General features: G+C 41.8%; 1 protein-coding gene, 1 long non-coding RNA gene and 2 other non-coding genes across 5 annotated transcripts; all 4 read left to right on the forward strand.

The window, feature by feature from the left end:
• Positions 1-2,270: 2,270 nt before the first annotated feature.
• Positions 2,271-12,041, forward strand: LOC133462192 (uncharacterized). The gene is made up of 6 exons (XM_061743333.1): positions 2,271-2,283; positions 3,133-4,225; positions 6,816-6,924; positions 8,237-8,442; positions 10,905-11,000; positions 11,883-12,041. Exons 2-6 carry the CDS (start codon positions 3,185-3,187, stop codon positions 12,039-12,041), a joined length of 1,611 nt encoding a protein of 536 aa, XP_061599317.1. The 5' UTR covers positions 2,271-2,283; positions 3,133-3,184.
• LOC133463010 (small nucleolar RNA ACA64) lies at positions 6,613-6,743 on the forward strand. Its single transcript, XR_009784333.1, has one exon. It is a non-coding gene; the product is annotated as a small nucleolar RNA ACA64 (small nucleolar RNA).
• LOC133463011 (small nucleolar RNA ACA64) lies at positions 9,569-9,699 on the forward strand. The gene has a single exon (XR_009784334.1). It is a non-coding gene; the product is annotated as a small nucleolar RNA ACA64 (small nucleolar RNA).
• A 6,948-nt stretch (positions 12,042-18,989) lies between the features above and the next one.
• LOC133462777 (uncharacterized) lies at positions 18,990-21,984 on the forward strand. Of its 2 annotated transcripts, none has more exons than XR_009784280.1 (3): positions 18,990-19,061; positions 19,746-20,072; positions 21,593-21,984. It is a non-coding gene; the product is annotated as an uncharacterized LOC133462777 (long non-coding RNA). The 2 variants fall into 2 exon arrangements; XR_009784279.1 differs by having other exon boundaries at positions 19,026-19,133.
• Positions 21,985-24,776: the final 2,792 nt, after the last annotated feature.

Raw genomic sequence — 24,776 nt, forward strand, 5'->3', positions numbered from 1 at the left:
GCCGTGGATCCATCACCGCTGGATAACAAAGAGACAGCAGGTAAAGCAGCACATGTACCAGTTATTCATGTTGATTCAGATCTGGAATGTTTTTCTGTCATTACTTTAATTTTGATTATCCAAAGTTATTATAGTTTTTGTATTTTTCCTTTAGTTTCGGTTTTAGTTTGTCATTGTAATACAGGGCATTTGTCGTGGGTAAGGTTTAAGAAGTTCAGAGCAGGTATTACAAAACACAACAGCGTTTTGTATTGTAAAGTTTCTCTAGGGAATGGATCGATTAGGAGACTGGGCCTGACTCCTATTTATTCTAAGATGTTCTCTTTATGATAATGTTTGATGTACTTTGTTTTTACAGTATATTCATCCTCCCTATTTTGAAAATTATACTTTAGGAGATCAGAACACTTAGATGGGGATTATTGCTGTGTGACTCTTCCCTCACTGTAATTATTTTAAATTGATTGCAACCAAGATTGACACTTTACGGGTATAATCATCCTCCCTTTCTAATGATCAGTGGTGTAAAGTAACGAAGTACAAGTACTTCGTTATTGTACTTAAGTAAGATTTTTGAGAATTTGTACTTTTATTGATACTTTCATTTTTCTGTACTTTTACTTTGTTACATTTTCAAAGAAAAAATCGTACTTTTAATCCGCTATATTTAAAATTGGGACACGTCGTTACTCGCTACAAATTAAAGTCTTACATTAAATGAAAATGTAGCACAGCGGGGGCTGATCTATGGTTCCGCCTTACACCGGCGCAGAGCAACGGCGTAGGGTACGCGGCGGCGCACACCTACACCGTAGCCTACGGCGTAGGGTGTGCGTCGATTTAACGCGGAACCATAAGGCGGACGGGAAGGAAGGGGGGCGAGTGAATTGCCCGTGATTGCCCGGCGGCGGCTCCGTGACGAGACACCTGGGGCGGACGGGGAGACACGGCCTCCCCGAGAAGGAGACGCATCTCCCGGGGGAGTTAAGCTGCAGAGGCGGGCCGGAAAGGCCGGAGGAACCGCCGTCGCATCGAGGACCGATGAAGACTGAAGCCCGAATTATCGGTCCGCGTTAAATCGACGCAGAGCCTACGCCGTAAGGTACGGCGTAGGGTACGCGGCGAAAGCGTACGGTGCGCATCGCCGCGCACGTGAACGTGAATGGACGTGAACCTAGAGCTCTGCGTTAACAGCATCAGCCTCTAACTCTGCAGCTGCATCTTCTAGATCTGATTCCCAGCGGGCAGACTGGGATTGAGGACTAACGTCACCCAGCAGCAGAACTAAACCAGAGGAAACTATTGAAAATATGGAGATTAAGGATCTTTGTTAGAACATTTCGTCTCGTTTTGGTCAATGAAAATGAAAACACATTTTAGCAGTTTTTATTTTGTAATCTACATTTTAGTCTCGTTTTTATTCGTCTACGATATTGCATTATATATTTAATTATCATTATCGTCACATGACCAGCATATTCTCGTCTCGTTTTCCTCAGGTGATAAAGGTTCGTTGACGACGATATTTAGTCATAATTTGACTAATGAACTTTGGGTAGTGACCGAAAGGACAAGATCGCGGATACAAGCGGCCGAGATGAGTTTCCTCCGCAGGGTGGCTGGACGCTCGCTTGGAGATGAGTTTCCTCCGCAGGGTGGCTGGACGCTCCCTTAGAGATGAGTTTCCTCCGCAGGGTGGCTGGACGCTCCCTTAGAGATAGGGTGAGGAGTTCGGTCACCCGGGAGGAGCTCGGAGTCGAGCCGCTGCTCCTTCACATTGAGAGGAGTCAGCTGAGGTGGCTTGGGCATCTGTACCGGATCCTCCTGGACGCCTCCCTAGGGAGGTGTTCCAGGCATGTCCCTACTCCCTAGGGAGGTGTTCCAGGCACGTCCCTCCTCCCTAGGGAGGTGTTCCAGGCATGTCCCACCGGGAGGAGACCCCGGGGAAGACCCAGGACACGCTGGAGAGACTATGTCTCTCGGCTGGCCTGGGAACGTCTCGGACTCCCCCCGGAAGAGCTGGAGGAAGTGTCTGGAGGAAGAGCTGGAGGAAGAGATGGAGGAAGTGTCTGGGGTGAAGGAAGTCTGGGCATCTCTGTTGAGGCTGCTGTTCCGGATAAGCGTCGGAAAATGGATGGATGGATATTATATTAACATAAAGAAACTAATTTGTCCTGTTTTGCACCTCTTTTCTCCGTCCAGCCTCCTTACACACCGTCCTTAGTGCGGGGTGCTATAAAGCCTGAGCTTCTCCCCAGAGGCCCCACGGAGTTGCACCACCTGGTAAGAAGAAGCAAAAAAAAAAGAAGTCATTGTGTGTTAGAGAAGGAACATTTGAGAAATCAAAGTGACTGTGTCTTACCTCTGTTAGCATGCAGCCCTTTGCGTACCAGTGGACTTCCTGTTATTACCAACGTGTGCTCGCTGTCGGCGAGCGCCTTGAGGTAGGACAGTCTTAGTTTGTGAGCTTTAACCTATCTGTTTCATCTCAATAAAGATCCACAGATTATCACAAAATCAAGTTATAGAGAACCATCAAATGAACTATTTATTAAATTAAGGGCATTTAAATTCATGGATTTAGTGGAATACAAAATAGCATTGATAATGTACAAAGTGTTCAACAGATTTTTACCTAGTAAAATTGTAAGCATGTTTAAAATAAGAGTAAGTAGATATGAGCTTCGAGGGAAACGTATGATTGAAAAACCAAAGTCTAGGACTAAAATTAAAGATCAATGTATTACTGTAAGGGGTGTAAATATATGGAATGCACTTGATGAAAAATTGCAGATGTGCCAGTCGATTCATGCTTTCAAACGTTTGTTTAAGTTTAATGTGTTTGAAAAATATGAGGGATCCAGTAGATGATACTATTACGGAATTATGTTCGGGATTGTGTAAACAATATGATTTATTTTTTTGTACTATGTTTTGTATGGTTGATCATGTGAGAAGGTTAGGCGTAAATAAGCAATAGCTTCAGCCTATTCCTTTTCGGTTAGGTCTCTCTTTTTTTTATGTGAACTAATGCTTTCAGTTGGTGTCTACATTAAGAATGACCTGACCGAAATAAATATATTTTCATTCATTCATTCATTCATTACAGTAACTCTTCTGTGTGCGCTGCAGGGGGAAGAGGACGCCGCCCGTTACTCCACAAAGTACGCCGAAAAGGCCCCGAATGAACGGCCTTCCGGTGAGAGCCTCCGGCACGGCGCCAGCAGGAGACGCGAGCTCCCTGTCTGCTCCCACTAACGGTGATAACCATGACGTCAGCAACGACGATGGGGACGACACTGACGATGACCTCGTCATCTTGGACACCGCTAGTACCCCCAAGCCACAAAAGCCTCTCTCCGGCCTCGAGGAAGTGAAGGAGGAGGAGGGTGAGACTCAGATAAGCATGCTGCTGGAGTGCAGCGACAACGCTGCCGTGGACGCCACTGCTGAGACGGCAACGACGGGAACGAGCCCTTCCAGGCCCGCGACCGTGGAGACTGGTCATCCTCCAGCAGTGGTCAACACCACCACCCAAGCAGAAGTGGGTGAAGTGAAACAGGAGAAAGACAGTGAAGATCCAACAGAAATGAGGGAGAGTTCTGCCCATTCTCACGCCGGTACAGAACGGAGGTCGGACTTTGGCATCCCTGCCCTCGAGCAGAGAGGATTCAAGCAAGAGAGAAGTGACGACAGCCCGAGAGCGACGCCATCGCAGCGGGCCCTGCAGAACGGGGCGGCGGGGGATGAAGGCGCCGGGCCGTCTTCAGCGAGCGCTAGCAACGACTACTTCACCAAGCACTTCCCCACTTTTAACTTGGTCCAGGAAGATCTGGACCAGCTGCTGGAACTGATGCAGGACACGGCTCAGGAGAGGGACCGTTTAAATGAGCAGGTGCACAAACTCACTTCCCAGTTGGAGGACACGCAGAGGAGACTGCAGGAGCTGTCTCACCTCAGTGCGAAGGGAAAGGGTCTCCACAAGGCCTGTCAGACGGACCAAACGGAGACGGAGAGAGACTACTACAAAAATCTGTTTGAGAAGACCAAGCAGAAAGTCAGTGACTTGGTAAAGGACAAAGAGGCCTTGACAGCAGCTGCGGAGACCGGTGTGGCGACCGCTCAGGATGACGAGAACGATATTGATGAGATTTTACAGCGAATTGGCTGTCTGGTTCAGCAGCTGGATCAGAGAAACAAAGAGAGGGATGAGCTTTGCTCGCAGGTCGGTGTTCCAGCTTTTGTCTGAGCTTGACGTGTTTACAGATATATTTCTGCTTAATATTCACAAGCTGCAAACTAGTGATGCACCGATTTGTTCGGTAACCGAAAATGGCAAAAAAACACTTTCGGTGTTTGGTGGAATAAGTGGGAAAAAAACCGAACAATTAATAACGGCGTTGTAATATAAGGAAATAGACTGGCTGCTCCGTAACTGTTGCGCACCACAAACATAAATCGTTGGCCAACCAAAAACTAACCACATAAGAATTTTACCTAATATTCACCAGCAGGTGGAACCAAAATAACATAAATCAATCTATTACAGGTGCGTTTAGATGAGGAAAACAAACAGCGAAGAGCGTGGAGTGAAGTGGTGCAAACATGTCAGCAGTGTGGAAGTATTTTAGAGTGGCAAATAATAATACAAGAATGGCTGTTTGCAATGGATGTTCTGCTCAAATATCTAGAGGGGGCACATCTGCAAAGTCTTTCAGCACTACAAGTTTGATTTATCATTTGAAATGATAAAAAACCCTGAGCGCTTTAATGCATTTTTATTGTTTTAAGGCCTATGTTACAATGTTCAGTAAGTTAAGCCTAACGTAAGCTCAAAGATGGCCAAAAAATTTATTTTGCTAATTTATTTATTTTAAGTTATTGTTCTTTGCTGGTATAATGTCTGCTGGAATATTTAAGAAATGCTGGGAAATTAAAAAATGTTCAGTTTTATGTTCAACAAATGTTTTCTACCTTGTAATTTTGTAAAATATTTTTTTCTTTTAAAAGCATGCCTAAATCAAATTTATTTGATTTATGCAATGGTGAAAAAATTGGCAAAATAAATGAAACACTGCGAAGAACCATGTTCGGTATTGTTCGGTATTCGGCCAAGTGTTATTATTTTCGGTTTCGGCCACAAATTTTCATTTCGGTGCATCACTACTGCAAACCTGTCCTAAAGTACCTATTTTAATTAATAGGGATATTTTATCATTGTTTCCAAGATTTTATCCCATAAGATGACTACTACAGCATTTTAAAAAACATTGAAAGCCTCCAATTCAGTCTCTGGTCTGGAGTAACGAGGCATTTTTGTAAATATTACTCTGCCTGATACAAATGACTTGTAAAATCTCAGGAACTGCTTGGTGATGTTAAAATGTTGCTCTGCAGACTCATATAATACAATGTTGGGTTCCCATCCACAACCAAACTGTTGTTGAAGGAGCTTTGCCATCGCTCTTGATCATGGTCTTACTGAAATTTGGAAACTTCAGAAACACCTTTTAAAAGACACGCCTACAAAAGTCTTTATATTTTATCTGAAACAAAAGAAGATCTTCTGCATTTAGGAAACACATTTCAGTGGTCCAGTCACTGTGTTCAGCTTCATCCTTCTCTGGTCCTAAACAGTAGAACCTGTTTTAGATTTCTTACTCAAATGATATTTATAATAAGGGCCCCCCTTTGGTTTATAAGAAACCTCTCCATTATGCCCAGAGGCGTTTCTAGAGTCTCTTGGGGCCTCAAAATTCACAGGGCCCCTCCCACCACTAATTAATCATAATCTGACACTAAAGAAAATGTGAAAGAAAAAATATTTTTAAATGGTGAACATTTGTATTATTTCAAAATAAACTGGCACACAACACTAGGGGTGGGTATTGGGAAGGACCTCACGATACGATACGCATCACGATACTTGAGCCACGATACAAATTGTGATATCCCGATTATGCGATATATCGCGATATTCTACATAGTTCACCGAAAAATGTAAAAATGCATTACACATCTTAAAATCCAAGTTGTATATATGTACATCAGATTATAGTGATAATGCACTGGACAGACTGAGTCAAAACAATGTAATTCAAACTTTCCATTTTAATTATGCAACATATTTGCATGAAAAAACACACTGAAACACAATGAAAAGTGCAGTGTGTGCATTATTCTTAGGTACAAAATACTCAAAATAAAATGCAGTGTCTCACCCACACTGAAATTGAAATCACAAAAATACAGTACAGCTACTTGCCCCTGACTTAAAATGACAAAAATAAAATGCAGTGTCTCACCCACACTGAAATCACAAAATAAAGTGCAGCTGGGGGGGCAAAAATATTGATATGGCAATATATCGCGATACATACATTGAATATCGATATCGTATCGGGAGATTATGTATCGCAATATATTGCCGTATCAATATTTTTGCCCACCCCTACACAACACACAATTATTTCCATCCATGCACCTTAGTAGCACATTTTCTAAAAAAAATTTGCCAGTGAATTATATAACTTAGCCTTCTTAGCTTGACACCTAAGTTTAATTGGACACAGCTTTGATTTGACAGCTGAAGAACGAGTTTTGTTGTCTTTTATTTTCTGAAAATGGCCTCAGACGTGGTGGTGGTCTGAGGCCAGACAACTGAGCCCACATAAACTCGGTACGTTAAGCTTATCACCGGCTCGACCCGTCGGCATGGCGATAAAACCCACGTACCTACAAATGCTCGAAGGAAACGGGCGCTTGGGTCGGTCTGGGTGCAGCTGCAGCGTCACGTTTGTCTGGTTTTGTTGCAGACGGGGGGCAGTAAGGGCTACGCCTTCGGGGAGTACGAATGTGACGAGGTGGCGCAGATCGTTGCAGAGACCATGAACAACTACCTGATGGGGGAGAGGATCATCAAATGTGAGTACCAGGCACCCACCAACTTATTTATAGGAAACATTTCACTGAAATTGACCAAACAGGTTGGGAGAAAACTGATTGGATGTCTAAAGACTTGCCGATCAAGGTCGTTCTTTTGTTTTTCTGCTGGATCTCACATGTACTTTATTTATTTAGATACCAGATTTATTCACACACCTGCTCGCTGCTGAGAAACTGTTTGTTGGATCAGAAACCCTAAACTGGTCCCGGTAGGACGGGTGCTGGTTTTTGAGATGGTTTTTAAGGTTGTGTGGTCTGGGTTCATCAGAACAATAAGTTCCTTAATCAGATTTTTTTGTTACCCCTAAACAGAAAGCTCACTTTGCAGGAGGGGATTCACAATGTTGGAGAATGTGTGGGAGCCGGGATGCAAACATTGGCATATATTTTGGGAATGTCCAGTACCGTAATTGTAATTTTTTTGTTTAGAGATGCACAAAATATTAGAAAACATGTTTCATATGAAAATACCATATCATTTCAAAACTTTTATACTGGGAGAAACTAGTTTTCTCACAGGACATCTCAGCAAATATCTATTTGGTGCTCTGATTTCTGCTGGCAAGAAAACCATCACACGTCACTGGCTGCATCCTGACCCCCCCACAGTGGAGGAATGGACGGATATTGTCAACGAAATATATAAAATGGAAAGGATTACTTTCTCACTTCGGCTACAAATAGATAAATTCACAAGGTCATGGTCAAAATGGGTCTCCTATATACAAAAGTCACAATTATCTAGAAACTGAATTACTTGTCTCCACTCACTTACTTTCTCGGTCATTTCTCTGTTGGTTTGATGGACTGCCAGGTTTCATGTGTTTTATACGTACATAATTTTGTGTGTGTGTATATCCAAACCCTTATAATATCGTAGTTTGGTCTCCCTGCAACTGAATTAAGTCGCTGTTACAAGCCCAAACATCCCGTTTTGATTCATCATTGTTCCCTTTTTTTTTTTTTTTTGTGTGTGTGTGTGTGTTTGTCTTTGGTTAGTTCTGTTTGTTCGTTTTACCTTTTTAAAAATATAAATATACGCAGGTTTTGTTTCTTTCAACATTACACAAATATAGGGCAACAGCTATGTTTTGACATGCTGATGTTTTTCTTTCTCCCTGACAAAATTGTAAACCAATTGTACATCAGCTGTGAAATGTGAGAATAATAATAATAATAAATAAAATAAAAAATAAAATAAAAAAGAACAATAAGTTCCTGAATCTACAACAGCATTTAGAGACGCAAGTGGGGACCCTCGTTTCAGGTTCATTGTCTTGATGTTCTTCAGGTCATGTGGTTCCTCCAGAGAAGGTGCACGAGAAGCTGTTCGTGGGCTCTCAAAGGGAGTTCAAGAAACCCTCGTTTCCCGCGGTGGCGCGCTACAACAAGAAACACTCGGCCGAGCAGATCGCCAAGATGAAACTGCCGCGCAAGGAGTCGAAGCTGCGGGAGCCGCTGGTGGCGCGAGGCATCGACTACGACTTCCCCGGATTCGTAAGTGCTTCCTGTTTGGGAACCGGTATCAGGGGTGTGAAGGAAGGAGCGGCGTCGCGATCCGCGTGTGCCGTTGCTCAGATACTTTACCTGGGTGTGATCGGTGAGAGCCACAACGTTAAACGTTGAGGTGATAACGTTATTTTTTTCTTACAAAAGCTGCTTCAGTTCTTAATTTGCGTCTCAGAATGTTGGAATGTGTTTAGATTAGGGGTGGGTATTGGGAAGGACCTCACGATACGATACGCATCACGATACTTGAGCCACGATACGATACGCATTGCGATATCCTGATTATGCGATATCCCGATTATTATATTCTACATAGTTCACCGAAAAATGTAAAAATGCATTACACATCTTAAAACCCAAGTTGTATAAATGTACATCAGATGATAGTGATGATCTTAAAATCCGAGTTGCACGTTCATCAGATTATAGTGACAATTCATGGGACAAACTGAGTCAAAACAATGTTTTATTATAACTATACAAGCTAAAGTTACAACATATTTGTATATGTTTTTCATATTATTTACATCATATGAAATTAACATTAAATTTAGTATGATAATAAAATGATAATAAACACAAGAAAGATGGGTACTAAAACCAAGGACAGGCACAGTGATCAGTCAGTATAGATATAAATCCATAAATAAATAAACCTCTGTCCATTATTTTTCATTTTTTAAGGACAGGCAATTGTGTTATATAAAAAATATATAATGGGAAAAAATCGGGGATAAAAAAAAATAAAAAAAATTGATATTCAAATTTTGAATATCGATATTGAATCGGCTGGAAAAGTATCGCGATATATTGCCATATCGATATTTTTGCCCACCCCTAGTTTAGATGCGATGACCTTTTAACTAAGTTGGGGGTCAAGGGAGGATGTTTGTCTGGGGGCAGGAGTGGAGGATGCTGGGATTGTTTCTGAACTGAACCTGTTGACGGGTGTTCAGCTCAATGGTTCTGTTCAGACCGCCATCTGGTCCTCCTGCCTGTGCTCTTCACCCTGACCACATCTCTTGCTAGTTCTGCTGGAGCTGGTCCTCCTTGTCTGACTCTCAGTAGTTCTGGTTCTGACCTCAGTAATCACACCTGAGCACGACCGCATGGCTCAGACTGAAAATGGCCTCAGACGTGGTGGTGGTCTGAGGCCAGACAACTGAGCCCACATAAACTCGGTACGTTAAGCTTATCACCGGCTCGACCCGTCGGCACGGCGATAAAACCCACGTACCTACAAATGCTCGGAGGAAACGGGCGCTTGGGTCGGTCTGGGTGCAGCTGCAGCGTCACGTCTGTCTGGTTCTGTTGCAGACGGGGGGCAGTAAGGGCTACGCCTTCGTGGAGTACGAATGTGACGAGGTGGCGCAGATCGTCGGTCTCCTCCCTGACGACTCTTGAGTTTGTTTCAGCTGCGTGAGCAGGTGGCGTTAGCTTGAGCACGTCCATGCTCCTGGCGTAGCGCTGGCGTCGTCGTGGTCATGTAGCATGCTGGTGGTGTAGCTCACGGCTGCGTCCGTTAGATCGTAGACTGCTGCATCAACGTGACATGGGACGCCAGTTCAGACCGCTAGCTTTAGTTCGCGCTAGGGCTGTTCGATTAATCGATTTTAAATCGTAGTCGCGATTATGTAATTAGAACAATGTTAAAACGTGAAACTCGTAAAATCGATTTTTCACTTTTTTTTTTTTTTTTTTTTTTTTTTTACCTTGTCTGCACACATATTAATGATTGATACCATATTAATGATTGATGGAAATACCTCTCAATACCTGCGACAAGTGCCCCATGGGAGAGGCTCTTCAGTGTAGGAGGGGGCGTTGTAACCATGGTGATATACTAACATGCCACCGGGCATCCCTCAAGCCAGATGCGGTAGACCGGCTCGTGTTCCTTGCAAAAAACTTGCAAATGTGAATAGCAAATGTAATGACTGACATTACACACCTCTACCTCCTTCATGGGTTGCATTATTATTTAGCATGCAAAGACCCAGTTTAGTTTAATTAGAAAATGTCTTGTTTTATTTAATTGGAAATATAACTTACTGTATGTTTGCAAGTGCTGATTTGCTGATTTTCTTTTTCAGAGATAAAACTTTATGTTTTATTATATTTTTTAAAACTTTTTTCAACTTATTTTACAGAGTTTTGCACTTTATTCATTCATTTTTGGTTTAATAAGAGCAAAGTTTGCACTTAAAGCCCAATGGGGCAAATGTTCAATAAAAAACAGCATATTTGAAATCATTTCTTTGCCTTTTGTCAATTCACAAAATAATCGAAAATCGGATTTTGAAAGAAAAAAATCGAGATTTTATTTTTGGGCAAACTCGAACAGCCCTAGTTCGCGCTTCAGTTCACTTCCAATCGGACCGATTTACTTTGAACATAAAGATTGTTATTTATTGTTCAGAGAGAATGATACGCTCTTCTTCTGGTTCCAGGCGGCCCAGGTTCCTCAGAAAACAAAGTCCGAAGCCTTAAATGCATCGTCCTGCAGCGACGTAAGTGAACCGTGTCCTTGTTCTAGACCCGCCTGTGTTCCCGGACCAGGTTCAGAGGGTCCTGGTCCTGGTCCTGGTCCTGGTCCCGGTCCCGGTCCAGACTGACAGCCGGGGGTTAAAGGGAAAGTTCGGTTTTTTACAACCTGGACCTTATTTCTGGCATTTTTTATGGTCGTATACTCACCCAGAAAAGTTTGGTGTCATTTGGAGTCCTTCGGATGATATTAGGAGTTTTTTGCGAGCTGCTTCTCCATATAACGGTAGTGAACGGGGCACAGCGGGACACACGGGGCTGTGTGTGTAACAAATAAATCAGTTTGTAAACAAGACCTCTGAACTCATGACGTCATCTCTGTGCGCGCATCCCAGACACAGCTCTGTGTACAGCTGGAGTTCGCTACTGTTAGTTTACTGATAGTTATTTGAAACATGTCTGAATATTTGTCAAATTCTGAGGTTGTGGACGACGACTTTGAATATGATGGACGTCCTTACCGTTTTGAGCCGGAGTATACGGCTGAAGAGCTCACTGAACGGAGGACAGAGTGCGCGCACAGAGATGACGTCATGAGTTCAGAGGTCTTGTTTACAAACTGATTTATTTGTTACACACACAGCCCCGGATGAAGACAACAGGTCCTGGAAGCAGATCTAGTGATTCATAAAAGAAATTTTCGCGGCAATCATGTGTTATTTAGACGCTGCATCGTCTGTGTCCCGCTGTGCCCCGTTCACTACCGTTATATGGAGAAGCGGCTCGCAAAAAACTCCTAATATCTTCCGAAGGACTCCAAATGACACCAAACTTGCCTGGGTGAGTATAAGACCATAAAAAATGCCAGAAATAAGGTCCAGGTTGTAAAAAACCGAACTTTCCCTTAAGTGCAACCAGACTAACAACTTGTTCCGGTGCTGCAGGACACCACACCGCCCGTCACGCCGGGCTTCCTAGAGTGGAGGAAGTCCACGGTGGCGGACGATGACGGCGACGACGAGATCGTCCTCAAGCTGCCGGTGAAGGACGAGGATGAAGAGGAGGATGTCTCGGGCAGCGATGAAGACGAGGAGGAGCAGTGATGGTCCTGAGTTGGATTTGGACTTTGATGGTCAAAGCAGAAATACAAACTTCAGGATCACAAACGGACTTTGAATAATGTTCAGAATAAATGTGTGCTGTTACCATGGGTACGAGGCTGTGGGCGGGTGGAAGTATTACTGTGGTGGCGTCGGCTGAGGCGTTGGAACATGAAAGACTGAAGACACGTGACGATGTTTAAGCTAATCAGTTTGTTTTTATGAATAAAAGATGTTGACATTTATCTTTATTTTCTAACTTAAAGTGTCCAGGCAGTTTTGAAAGCTGACATTTCTAATAAAGAATAAAGCCATTTGAATGTGGTCAACAAGTCACAAATTAACCAACGTTTAAAGACAATTTGAGTTATTACCTTAAGAATTTTGTTTTAAGTTCAGCGTATTTTTTTTTTCTGGCACATTTTTATATAAAATGTTTTAATTTCCTTCCAGACCTGAAATCGATTTTGTTTGTAAATTTCAAGTTTAACTTGAGTTTCACTTCAGGACCCACAGGTCGGTCCGGTTTCTTCAAGCAGGTTCACGCGTAAGTCACCGGTTCTGCTGCTGATCAGCTACAAACTGACCCGGTTCAGGTCCAGACCTGCGGTTTCTCTATCCACCTCTCGGGTCCGGATGAGGTGGGCTGCTGGTCGCGGGAGACGAAGCATCGGGCGGTCTTTATCAACTCGTACTTCATAGAAAGTTGAACACTTTGTAAAAACTTTATTGTAAGAAAACCTTCAGAACTCCAGTTTACTTTTTCTCCAACCAGATGTTCCTGAGGTGGAGCCTCAGCTCGTCTAGAACAGGGGTCGGCAACCCGCGGCTCTAGAGCCGCATGCGGCTCTTTAGTGCCGACCTAGTGGCTTCCGGGCGTTTTAAAAAAAAATGTTTGACCTTTTTTTTTTTTTCCTTCTTTTTTCTTTTTTTTCCTTTTTTTTCTTCTTTTTTCCCTTTTTTCCTCTTTTTTTTCTTCCTTTTCCTTTTTTTCCTCTTTTTTTCTTTTTCCTTTTTTAATCTTGACATTTCGACTTTTTTCTCAACATTTCAATGTTTTTCTCAACATTTAGAATTTTTCATGAAATTTCGACTTTTTTCTCAACATTTCGACTTTTTTCTCGACATTTCGACTTTTTTCTCAAGATTGTACTTCAACATTAATCTTGACATTTCTACTTTTTTTCTCAACATTTCGATATTTTTCTCAACATTTAGACTTTTTTCTCGAAATTTTGACTTTTTTCTCAACATTTGTACTTTTTTCTCGACATTTCGACTTTTTTCTCGAAGTGCATAATAAAGAAAAAAACTCCCCCCAGTTCTAACTAATATAGAGAACATGCAGCATGTGTTGTCTTCATTCTAAGACTTTTCATTTTTTGCGGCTCCAGAAATATTTGTTTTTTGTGTTTTTGGTCCAAAATGGCTCTTTCAACATTTTGGGTTGCCGACCCCTGGTCTAGAAAGTTCTGGAGTTCAGGTTTGAAACATGAATCCAAAAAGACACGAACTCTAGAAGTGGAAGATTTAGTCAGATTCAATTTCCTCTGATCTAACATTTACACGCTAGAGGTGGCGTGTTTCATAGATGTGACTGATTCACAGAAACCTGCTTTTTGAGCAGGTGCCTAAAGAAAAGCTTCAACATTAATTTGGTTCTGCGGCTCTGCTGAGGTTGGTTTGGAGATAAAAGGTGGTTTTGAAGTCAGCAGAGGGGTTTCTGTAAAGAAACCACAAATTCTCGATTGGATTCAGGTCTGGACTTTGACTTGGCCATTCTAACACCTGGATATGTTTTTTGTGAACCATTCCATTGTAGATTTAGCTTTATGTTTTGGATCATTGTCTTGTTGGAAGACAAATCTCCGTCCCAGTCTCAGGTCTTTTGCAGACTCCATCAGGTTTTCTTCCAGGATGGTCCTGTATTTGGCTCCATCCATCTTCCCATCAATGTTAACCATCTTCCCTGTCCCTGCTGAAGAAAAGCAGGCCCGAACCATGATGCTGCCACCACCATGTTTGACAGTGGGGATGGTGTGTTGAGGGTGATGAGCTGTGTTGCTTTTACGCCAAACATAACGTCTTGCATTGTTGCCAAAAAGTTTGATTTAGGTCTGATCTGACCAGAGCACCTTCTTCCACATGTTTGGTGTGTCTCCCAGGTGGCTTGTGGCAAACTTTAAACAACACTTTGTATGGATATCTTTTAGGGCTGTTCGATTAATCGATTTTAAATCGTAATCGCGATAATGTAATTAGAACGATGTTAAAACGTGAAACTCGTAAAATCGATTTTTCACTTTTTTTTTTACCTTGTCTGCACACATATTAATGATTGATACCATATTAATGATTGATGGAAATACCTCTCAATACCTGCGACAAGTGCCCCATCGGAGAGGCTCTTTAGTGTAGGAGGGGGCGTTGTAACATGCCACCGGTAGACCGGCTCGTGTTCCTTGCAAAAAACTTGCAAATGTGAATAGCAAATGTAATGACTGACATTACACACCTCTACCTCCTTCATGGGTTGCATTATTATTTAGCATGCAAAGACCCAGTTTAGTTTAATTAGAAAATGTCTTGTTTTATTTAATTGGAAATATAACTTACTGTATGTTTGCAAGTGCTGATTTGCTGATTTTTTTTTTTTTCAGAGGTAAAACTTTATATTTTATTATATTTTTTAAAACTTTTTTCAACTTATTTTACAGAGTTTTGCACTTTATTCATTCATTTTTGGTTTAATAAGAGCAACGTTTGCACTTAAAGCCCAATGGGGCAAATGTTCAATTAAAAAAACAGCATATTTGAAATAGTTTCTTTGCCTTTTGTCAATTCACAAAATAATCGTAATCGAAAATCGGATTTTGAGAGAAAAAAATCGAGATTTTATTTTTGGGCAAAATCGAACAGCCCTAATGTCTTTAAGAAATGGCTGTCTTCTTGCCACTCTTCCCTAAAGGCCAGAATTGTGCAGTATACGACTGATTGTTGTCGTATGGACAGAGTCTCCCACCTCAGCTGTAGGTGACCTCTGACCTCTGACCTCTGCAGTTCAGAGTGATCATGGGCCTCTTGGCTGCATCTCTGATCAGTCTTCTCCTTGTATGAGCTGAAAGTGTAGAGGGACGGCCAGGTCTTGGTAGATTTGCAGTGGTCTGATACTCCTTCCATTTCAACATTATCGCTTGCACAATGCTCCTTGGGATGTTCAAAGCTTGGGAAATCTTTTTGTATCCAAATCCAGCTTTATACTTCTCCACAACAGTCTCTCGGACCTGCCTGGTGTGTTCCTAACACTATATATAACCGTACTTGGTAGTATGTGGAAGTGGGAAATGTCAAACTTTAAAGTGTGGCTGTTGAACTGTACAGTCTGGCATAGTTTATTGCTTTTATACTGCGATTGGTGCCAAGTACGGTCTAAAACAGCTTTTTAAACAGAAATGTGTCACTAATATCAGTTTTTTCCACTGCCAATCACGTGAATATGGTGTATATACACAGGGGTGCACACAAGCCGGGACTCCAAGGCTAGTCTACTACATGTTTTAAATGTTTCCCTGTCTTCAACACACCTGATTCTAATCACTGGTCGTCATCAACATGTCATCAAGGTTTACACAACTCTGTTGGTGACACAGCCTTGTCTATCAGGGTTGTGTTGAGGCAGGGAAACATCTAAAACGTGCAGTAGACTGGCCCTCGAGTCCCGGCTTGTGTGCACCCCTGTATATACAGTGTTGAATCTACTTCTACTGATAACTTCTGCAACCTACGTTTCCTGAAGGCAACATGACTGAGGAACGTCCCCCGCCTTCTCTGTCCTGCTGTCACTCATGATGCCACGCCCCCCACGCCACATCGGGGCCAAAAGTCTGAAACTGAAAAAAAGATTTGAAACTGAAATAAAAAGTTCTGAAACTGAAAAGATCTGATACCGAAAAAAAAAATTGAAACTGTAAAAAAGAATTTTCAGGTTAAAATTTTATTTTCAAATTGGCAAAACTTTTGGCCTTGATTTGGCTCCATATTCTGCAAGTAGCCTATGTTTCCTTTGTCAAATTAATTGTTTTCATTGTGTTTACCCCATATACAGGACTGTCTCAGAAAATTAGAATATTGTGATAAAGTCCTTTATTTTCTGTAATGCAAAAATGTAATACATTCTGGATTAATTACAAATCAACTGAAATATTGCAAGCCTTTTATTATTTTAATATTGCTGATCATGGCTTACAGCTAAAGAAAACTCAAATATCCTATCTAAAAAAAATTAAATATTCTAGGAATCTTAAACTCTAAGCCATGATCAGCAATATTAAAATAATAAAAGGCTTGCAATATTTCAGTTTTGTAATGAATCCAGAATGTATGACATTTTTTGTTTAATTGCATTACAGAAAATAAAGAACTTTATCACAGTATTCTAATTTTCTGAGACAGTCCTGTATACAGTGTTTTGTTTTGATCGTTGGGTTATAATTTAGGATTTATTAATTAAAAATAGTATTTTCCTTTCTGTTTTGGTAGTAGTTTGATAAAGAGGAAAATCAATTAAATTGGTGAGAGTGTAGCAGGAGTTTAAAAGAGGGTCCAGAAGATTTATTCATGTATTTTTCTGTCTTCTGCAGAATTAAATGTAGCAAAACCCACTTATCCACAAACCCACATCATTTCTTGCAACGGATCCAAACCTGTTACATACATACACTTTGAGTATTATCTTTTTTCCCTGTGTTTTGGTGATGCTTACTGACTGCACTTCGGTATGTGACCTTGTTTGAATGTGCTCAGGTGTTTGTTATGAAAAAAATTGTATACGTTTTAATTTTTCTAGTAATAATGTCAGATGAAGCGTTCCAAACCAAAAAGAGTGAGCCCTCTAGTATATCTGTCCGTTGCCTTGAACAGGCTGTTTGCTGCAAAATGTGCTGCAAGGCTGGGGCCGCTTTTCCCGCACTGTCCTGCGGATGTGACGTCACATGACGCTGCATGCACGATCTCCCCGTTCTCCCGTGCCGGCTTCACTGTTGGCTGCAGTACCCCCAACGGCCGTCGTGTTGAAGGGTGGCGCTAGAGAGTCTCATTTCTTAAAAGGAGCCTCATGCTCCTTTAATAGACAAGCTCTTTGTCCGATCTGCTTGATGCCTTGAAAAAGGTCTATGACCGAAACGTTGGCCTAATAAACAAGGTGAGAAGAAAGTGTGCAGGAGTTTTCTGGTTAAATTAGTATTGTAAAGTAACAAAGTTATTGTCGGAAAGTGTTAAAGTCATGTTCCATGTGTCTGTCAGGGACCAAGCAGTTATACGCCAGAACACCAGGCAGGGCCGCCGCAAGGGGTGTGCGAACCGTGCGACCGCACGGGGCCTCGCGCCCCAAGGGGCCTCGCGCTATGGGCCGTTTTTTTTGTGTTTTTTTTACCAATTTTTTAGTTTTTTTCAAATTTTTTTTCGTTTTTTCCCTTATAAATATCAACAGTCGCGTTCCATTACAGACCTAAATGTGTACTAGTATGTGCATATCAAAAAATATATGTGCAATGATGCGCGTGTCTGTTGTTCAATACAACTGCGTCAGACGAAGCGCAGACACAAGCTGCTCTGATTCAGACGGATGGAGTTGGAAAAAACTGTCACACAATGTCGAGAGAACGAGACAGATTCAGGAAATTTCCATCAGGGGATGAAAAAAGAAAGAAAATGGAAGAGTTTAATGCCTCTCTGAAAGGCTCAGTTGAGAAATTTGTTACAAAAATCACCGATCCGACCGGGTCTCAAGCAGCCGTGGGGCCCCGCGTCGAGGCAAGCAAAATGATGATGAGGCAGGGGAAGGTATCCAGTATTTTGCTAATTGGAGAGTTAAAATTGTGCATATAGACACCCGATCCGACCCGAAAAACCCCAGAAATTTCACGCTCGCTACGCTCACGCGCGAGGGCCTCGCAAATCTCCCAGGCAGCTCTGCCAGGTGTGTAAAGTAAAAAGGCTTGGAGTTTATTTTACAAAATATCTTTAACTTGACAAAATAAACCTCCAAAGTACAAACATAGGAAAACAACTTATGAAAAATAGGATCCTTTAAATCAAAATGAGGTCAACTGAAACAAAGTGTAATTTAGAATGAACTCAACATAACTGACCTCCCATTAGACACAGGCTAGCCTACAAAGACACAAAAGGGGGCCATGAATAAACAATTAACTCCATACCATAAATTAACACTAATAACAATACATATTTAAATAACTAAATAATTTACAACTAAACGTATTGTTAACAAAAACAAAAAAAAAGTCAAGTTTAATTAATCTGGATTATTGCCGGCAGACTCCCCCCTCTGGGACACTCAGTTGGCCTCTTCCACTTCCTGCTCCAGGATAAAAAGCCAACTCAAGCAGCGTCGGCCCTCTTGCCAGAGGACTCTCCAGATCCATGTAAGAAACAAAAGGTAAAGCAATTAACAAATAATATTAAATGACAGACTGTTATTAACTAAAATGCGTGCACTCAAATTAGCAACTGTCAAATAATAAAATGTGTGCCATGTGAAAACAAAAGACTGTGTACTGTCATTACTTGAAATGTTTGCATGTTAATAGTGAAACAAACAAAACTACAAAGAAAATGACAACCATTTTGTCTGCGGTGAGGCCTCCACAGTCTCCCTTGTTGTAAATTTAGTTTTCTTCTTAGATTATATTTTCCTTCTTTATCTTGAAACATTTTTTTGAATGTTTTCAGGCAGTGCATTATTTCTTGCTTTGAACATTATTATTGCTGTTCTAATTTGTGTTCCATGTGTCCCTTGTTTAAATTTCAGCACCTGCCCCTCCAAAGGTCTGAGAACTCCCCCTCCCCCACGTACCAGTGGACGACGGCCCGCTTGGTGAACATCAGGTGGAACTTGTGGTCCAGGCGGGCCCAGGCCTTGATGGTGGTGGTGTTGCACTTCACCGTCTGGTTGGCCGGCTGGAAGCAGACGTTGGTGATGTCCACTACACTCAGCTGCTCATGGTGAGCCTTCTCCACCGAGATGACGGGGGTGTAGGTGGCCAGAGGGAAGTGGATCTGGGGATACGGCACCAGGTTGGTCTGGAACCAGGGCTCCCCTTGGTTCCAAAAAGAGTTTTTATTAAAAGCCTTTGGCTGCGTCCGAAATCCCATACTTCCACCCTAATGAGTAGCAAAAACAGTATGTGAGATTTTTTTATGTTACAAGACAAATTAATCAGGTTAACTGTAAAGAAATCACAACACTGAAGGTTCACAAATGACAACTTTATTGTTAAAAAATAAATAAAAGAACATAAGTTGTATATAAATAACATTTATGCACTATTGCTGGCTCAAGGAAGGGCCGTGCGTCTTCTGGAGGTGTCTGAACAGCTTCAGGTGCTTGGAAGATCTGAAACCATGAACAGAAATAAATGTATTACTAATAGAGCTCCGCTGTTAACTAACGAGTGAGTGGCTCCGTTAGGGAACACCGGGCCACTCACCCTTTAATAGACAAGCTCTCTGTCCGATCCTCTTGATGCCTTGAAAAAGGTCTATGACTGAAACGTTGGCCTAATAAACAAGTGTACGGTGAGAAGAAAGTGTGCGGGCGTTTTCCAGTTAAATTTAGTATTGTAAAGTAACAGTTATTGTCGGAAAGTGTTAAAGTCGTGTTCCATGTGTCCCTTTTTTAAATTTCAGCACCTGCTCCTCCAAAGGTCTCTGAGAACTCCCCCTCCCCCACGTACCAGTGGACGACGGCCCGCTTGGTGAACATCAGGTGGAACTTGTGGTCCAGGCGGGCCCAGGCCTGGATGGTGGTGGTGTTTCTCAGCATGCACAAAGCCCGGTGCAGCTCGGCCAGGTCTCCCCCGGAACCACGGTGGTGCTGCTGGTTGATGCTTTGACGTCTTTGGACACCTCATCACCACCGTGCAGCAGGGCATGTACCTGAGGGTCGCACTTCACCGTCTGGTTGGCCGGCTGGAAGCAGACGTTGGTGATGTCCACTACACTCAGCTGCTCATGGTGAGCCTTCTCCTCCGAGATGACGGGGTGTAGGTGGCCAGGGGGAAGTGGATCTGGGGATACGGCACCAGGTTGGTCTGGAACCAGGGCTCCCCTTGGTTCCAAAAAGAGTTTTTATTAAAAGCCTTTCGCTTCGTCCGAAATTCCATACTTCCACCCTAATGAGTATGCAAGATTTTTTTTTTTAGTGCGTTAACATTAGAACGTGCTCAATAGTATGCACTATCCATACTTATTCTGGAGAAATGTATTAGTTTGGATTGATGGACACTAGCTAAGCAGAAACTTCCCACAATGCAATGCAGCGGTGTTTGGTTGCTAAGTGATATGTAAATGTCATAAGTATAATATTATTTTATAATATTCATATATAATGTCGTCTTGTTTGGGCCAGGATAAACGGGAAATAGCGGTGCTGTTACCATGGTAACAGCAGCAACAGCAGCAGCTGTTACCATGGTAACAGCTGCTACTGCTGCTGTTACCATGGTAACAGCTGCTACTGCTGTGACACGTCACTTCCTCCCAACGGCAGGAAGTGACGTGTGGCTCTAAATAGTACGTCCAAATTAATGCAAACTACTGATATTTACTCAAAAGTGTGCCGAACTTAAGTATACTTTTTAGTATATACTGTTTAGCATGGCATTTTGGACGCACCGTTGGTGTCACTTTTGATAGTGAGTTTAAATTTGATAAACAGATTGGGTCTGTAGTCAAAGGTGCTTTTTTTTTTTTTTTTTTTTTTCCAGCTAAGGCTCCTGGCCAAAGTTAAGCCCTACCTGTCTCCTAAAGACTTAGAGGGTCATTCACGCCAAAAAGGTGTAGGCCAGTGCTCTTCATTCCTGGTCCTTGAGTGCCGCTGGGCTGCATATCTTAGATGTTTCCCTGCTCCAATAAACCCTGATACAGATGACTGTGTCACCAACAGAACTGTGCAGACCTGGAGGAAAGATTGGTGATGACCACTAATTAGAATCAGGTGTGTTGATGCGGGGAAACATTAAAAACATGCAGGACAGCGGCTCTCGAGGACTAGGAATGAGGACCACTACTGTAGGCTGAAGCCGTAGCTTATACCCTTTTTCTCTTGTGATCCGCTTAAATCTGAGACATTAGCATTAATCGGTGAAAAGAAACGATGCATAACGAAGACAAAAAATAAATAAGATAAGATTGACATTTCACATTCTAAAAAAAATGTTGTTCTTTAGAGGTCCCCATTTTTATACTTGTCAAGAATTGCTTTCTTGTATGCGTTTCTAAACTGTACAGTTAGTGCTTCGTTTGATTTCTTCATCAAGACCATTCCACAAAGTTTCCCCACAGACTGATATGCACATGCTTTTAAGAGCAGGACGTACACAACGCTGTTTAAAATTTAGTTTTCTTCTTAGATTATATTTTCCTTTATCTTGAAACATTTTTTTTAATGTTTTCAGGCAGTGCATTATTTCTTGCTTTGAACATTATTATTGCTGTTCTAATTTGTGTTCCATGTGTCCCTTTTTAAATTTCAGCACCTGCTCCTCCAAAGGTCTCTGAGAACTCCCCCTCCCCCACGTACCAGTGGACGACGGCCCGCTTGGTGAACATCAGGTGGAACTTGTGGTCCAGGCGGGCCCAGGCCTGGATGGTGGTGGTGTTTCTCAGCATGCACAAAGCCCGGTGCAGCTCGGCCAGGTCTCCCCGGAACCACGGTGGTGCTGCTGGTTGATTCCCACCATGAAGCCGGTGGGCACCAGTCCACCAACTGGATGCTGAGCTTGGTGTTGACGGTTGCTAGGGCGGCTTTGACGTCTTTGGACACCTCATCACCACCGTGCAGCAGGGCATGTACCTGAGGGTCGCACTTCCCCGTCTGGTTGGCCGGCTGGAAGCAGACGTTGGTGATGTCCACTACACTCAGCTGCTCGTGGTGAGCCTTCTCCTCCGAGATGACGGGGCGTAGGTGGCCAGAGGGAAGTGGATCTGGGGATACGGCACCAGGTTGGTCTGGAACCAGGGCTCCCCTTGGTTCCAAAAAGAGTTATTTTACTAAAAGCCTTTGGCTGCGTCCGAAATCCCATACTTCCACCCTAATGAGTAGCAAAAACAGCATGTGAGATTTTTTTTAGTGCGTCTGAAACATTAGTACGTACTCAATAGTATGTACTATCCATACTTATTTTGGAGAAATGTATTAGTGTGGACTGATGGACACTAGCTAAGCAGAAACTTCCCACAATGCAGCGGTGTTTGGTTGCTAAGTGATATGTAAATGTCATAACTATAATAATATTATAATCGTATATAATATTATATGTCATCTTGTTTTGGCCAGGATAAACGGGAAATAGCAGAGCGGTGCTGCTGCTGCTGTTACCATGGTAACAGCTGCTGCTGTGACACGACACTTCCTCCCAACGGCAGGAAGTGACGTGTGCGCTCTGAATAGTACGTCCAAATTAATGCATACTACTGATATTTACTCAAAAGTGTGCCGAACCTAAAGGGGACATATTATGGCATTTAATGTATATTTTAAACAGGCCTTGAATGTCTTAAAAACAATCTAAAGCTTGTTTTTTCTACATAAAACAGAAATTCAGCCTGTGAGCCATGTCTCTAGTTTTCTGCTTCTAACCTCCTTCATCTATGAGGGATTCTGAGTGGGTGGGGCTATGATAATGAGGCTCTGTGCTGATTGGCTGCCTGAATGACGTGTAGCAGGGGAGGGAACAAAACCTCTCCGGGCAGAAGAGCAGCGGCTCCGTACACAAACTGTGTCCCATGCAAGGGAGCTTCGGCGACAAAATAAATACCATTGCTTTATTTTTTTTGTATTGGACTGTCCTAACTGGCCGCGAGTTTAACGGTTTCAGTGTGGACAGCTCGACGCGATAGTCGGACGCTCGCATTCAGTTACACGGTGCAAACGGATCTTAAGCCTGAATTACGGTTCTGCGTTAAATTGACGCGTACCCTACGCCTGACCGGGTCACCTCGTCTTCACACAGGAAGATTTAATTTAATTCTAAACAGGTACACCAGTTATTTACTCTGATTCCTCATCATTTCATTTATGTTACAAGACAAATTAATCAGGTTAACTGTACTGAAATCACAACACTGAAGGTTCACAAATGACAACTTTATTGTTAAAAAAAATAAAAACATAAGTTGTATATAAATAACATTTATGCACTATTGCTGGCTCAAGGAAGGACCGTGCGTCTTCTGAAGGTGTCGGTGAACAGCTTCAGGTGCTTGGAAGATCTGAAACCATAAACAGGAGAAAAATGTATTACTAATAGAGCTCCGGTGTTACCTAACACTCCGTTAGGGAACACTGGAGCACCAGAGCTACTGACCGGTCCGGTGAGTGGCCCCGGTGCTCCGGAGCTAAGCTACATACTTAGCCCATGCAAAGATCATACTTGTAGACAAATATAAATAATATAAAAAATTAACGTCACTTACCGCTGCCTCGTGTGCAGTTGCCGGGTCCGTACTGTTGGTACCGATCCTTTTTATGAGGGTAAATGTCGCTGCAAAAACTGTCCCTCGCTGTTCAGTCCATAGACATATATAAAGGCTAGATGACTCGTCCGCGCTGCTGCCAATGGAGAGCGACGTCGTCACACGGCGGCCATCTTGCCACAGGAGAACTCGCTCAGAATAACATTGTGTTCAATGGAGCATGTACTGCTTAAACAGCCTTAACTTGCTCAATTCTCAACAGATTTTCAAACAGTTTGGTTTGTTATGAACGTCAGAGATGTAGTTATGACACTGCATACTTGTGAATAATTATAAACATTGAAAAACGTACTTTTATATGAAAATAACCAGAAACAGATAGCCATGACATGGTTTTCATATTTAATCAATATTTCTATAGTATTCTTAGTAATATTTATAGTTACATTATAACATATATATATTATTACCATATAACATATATATATATATATATATATATATATATATATATATATACATATTATTACCATATAACATGTATTCATATGACATAACATTAATATATTATTACATTATGATGTATTTACGTCATGACATTACATATGTGTGTCTATATATATATATATATATATATATATATATATATATATATATATATATATATATATATATATATATATACACACCTCTATCCATCCACCCCCCCTTTCCATCCCATATGTCATTTCATCAATGAATGTGGTTTTACTGCTATTTCAACATTTAGAGTCATTACCAGAAAAATAAGACCAGAAAAATAACTTATTTGACAATTTTCACCAGTTTCAAGTAAATTTTCACTTGAAATAAGTAGGAAAATCTGCCAGTGGGACAAGATTTATCTTCTTATTACTTCTTATAAGCAAGAAAATCTTGTTCCACTGGCAGATATTTCTACTTATTTCAAGTGAAAATCTACTTGAAACAGGTGAAAATTGTTGTTTTTTCCAGTGATGAGTCTTGTTTTAAGTGTAATGAGATTTTTTTACTAAAATGAGACATTTTAACTAGAAATAAGACAAATATTCTTGTTAAGATTGTGAGTTTTTGCAGTGATCCATGTTACGTATCCTGTGAAGGACAGAGTCATATTGATAAGTTCAGAAAAGTGTTTTTTATTGTTGTGTTTTGATGTATTTGATGTAAGCCCAGTGGATATTTAAAGCTTACAGAAGGCTGCATTTAACTGCTGCTATGTCA

This window comes from Cololabis saira, chromosome 16, assembly GCF_033807715.1.
Source record: "Cololabis saira isolate AMF1-May2022 chromosome 16, fColSai1.1, whole genome shotgun sequence".
Classification (NCBI taxonomy): Eukaryota; Metazoa; Chordata; class Actinopteri; order Beloniformes; family Belonidae; genus Cololabis; species Cololabis saira.

Bases quoted from the DNA above. Each gene is read 5' to 3' on its own strand.
- LOC133462192 (XM_061743333.1), top strand. From the start codon at position 3,185: ATGAACGGCCTTCCGGTGAGAGCCTCCGGCACGGCGCCAGCAGGAGAC. The intron at 4,226-6,815 runs GTCGGTGTTCCA...GTTTTGTTGCAG, and splicing joins GGGATGAGCTTTGCTCGCAG to ACGGGGGGCAGTAAGGGCTA. The intron at 8,443-10,904 runs GTAAGTGCTTCC...TTCTGGTTCCAG, and splicing joins ACTACGACTTCCCCGGATTC to GCGGCCCAGGTTCCTCAGAA.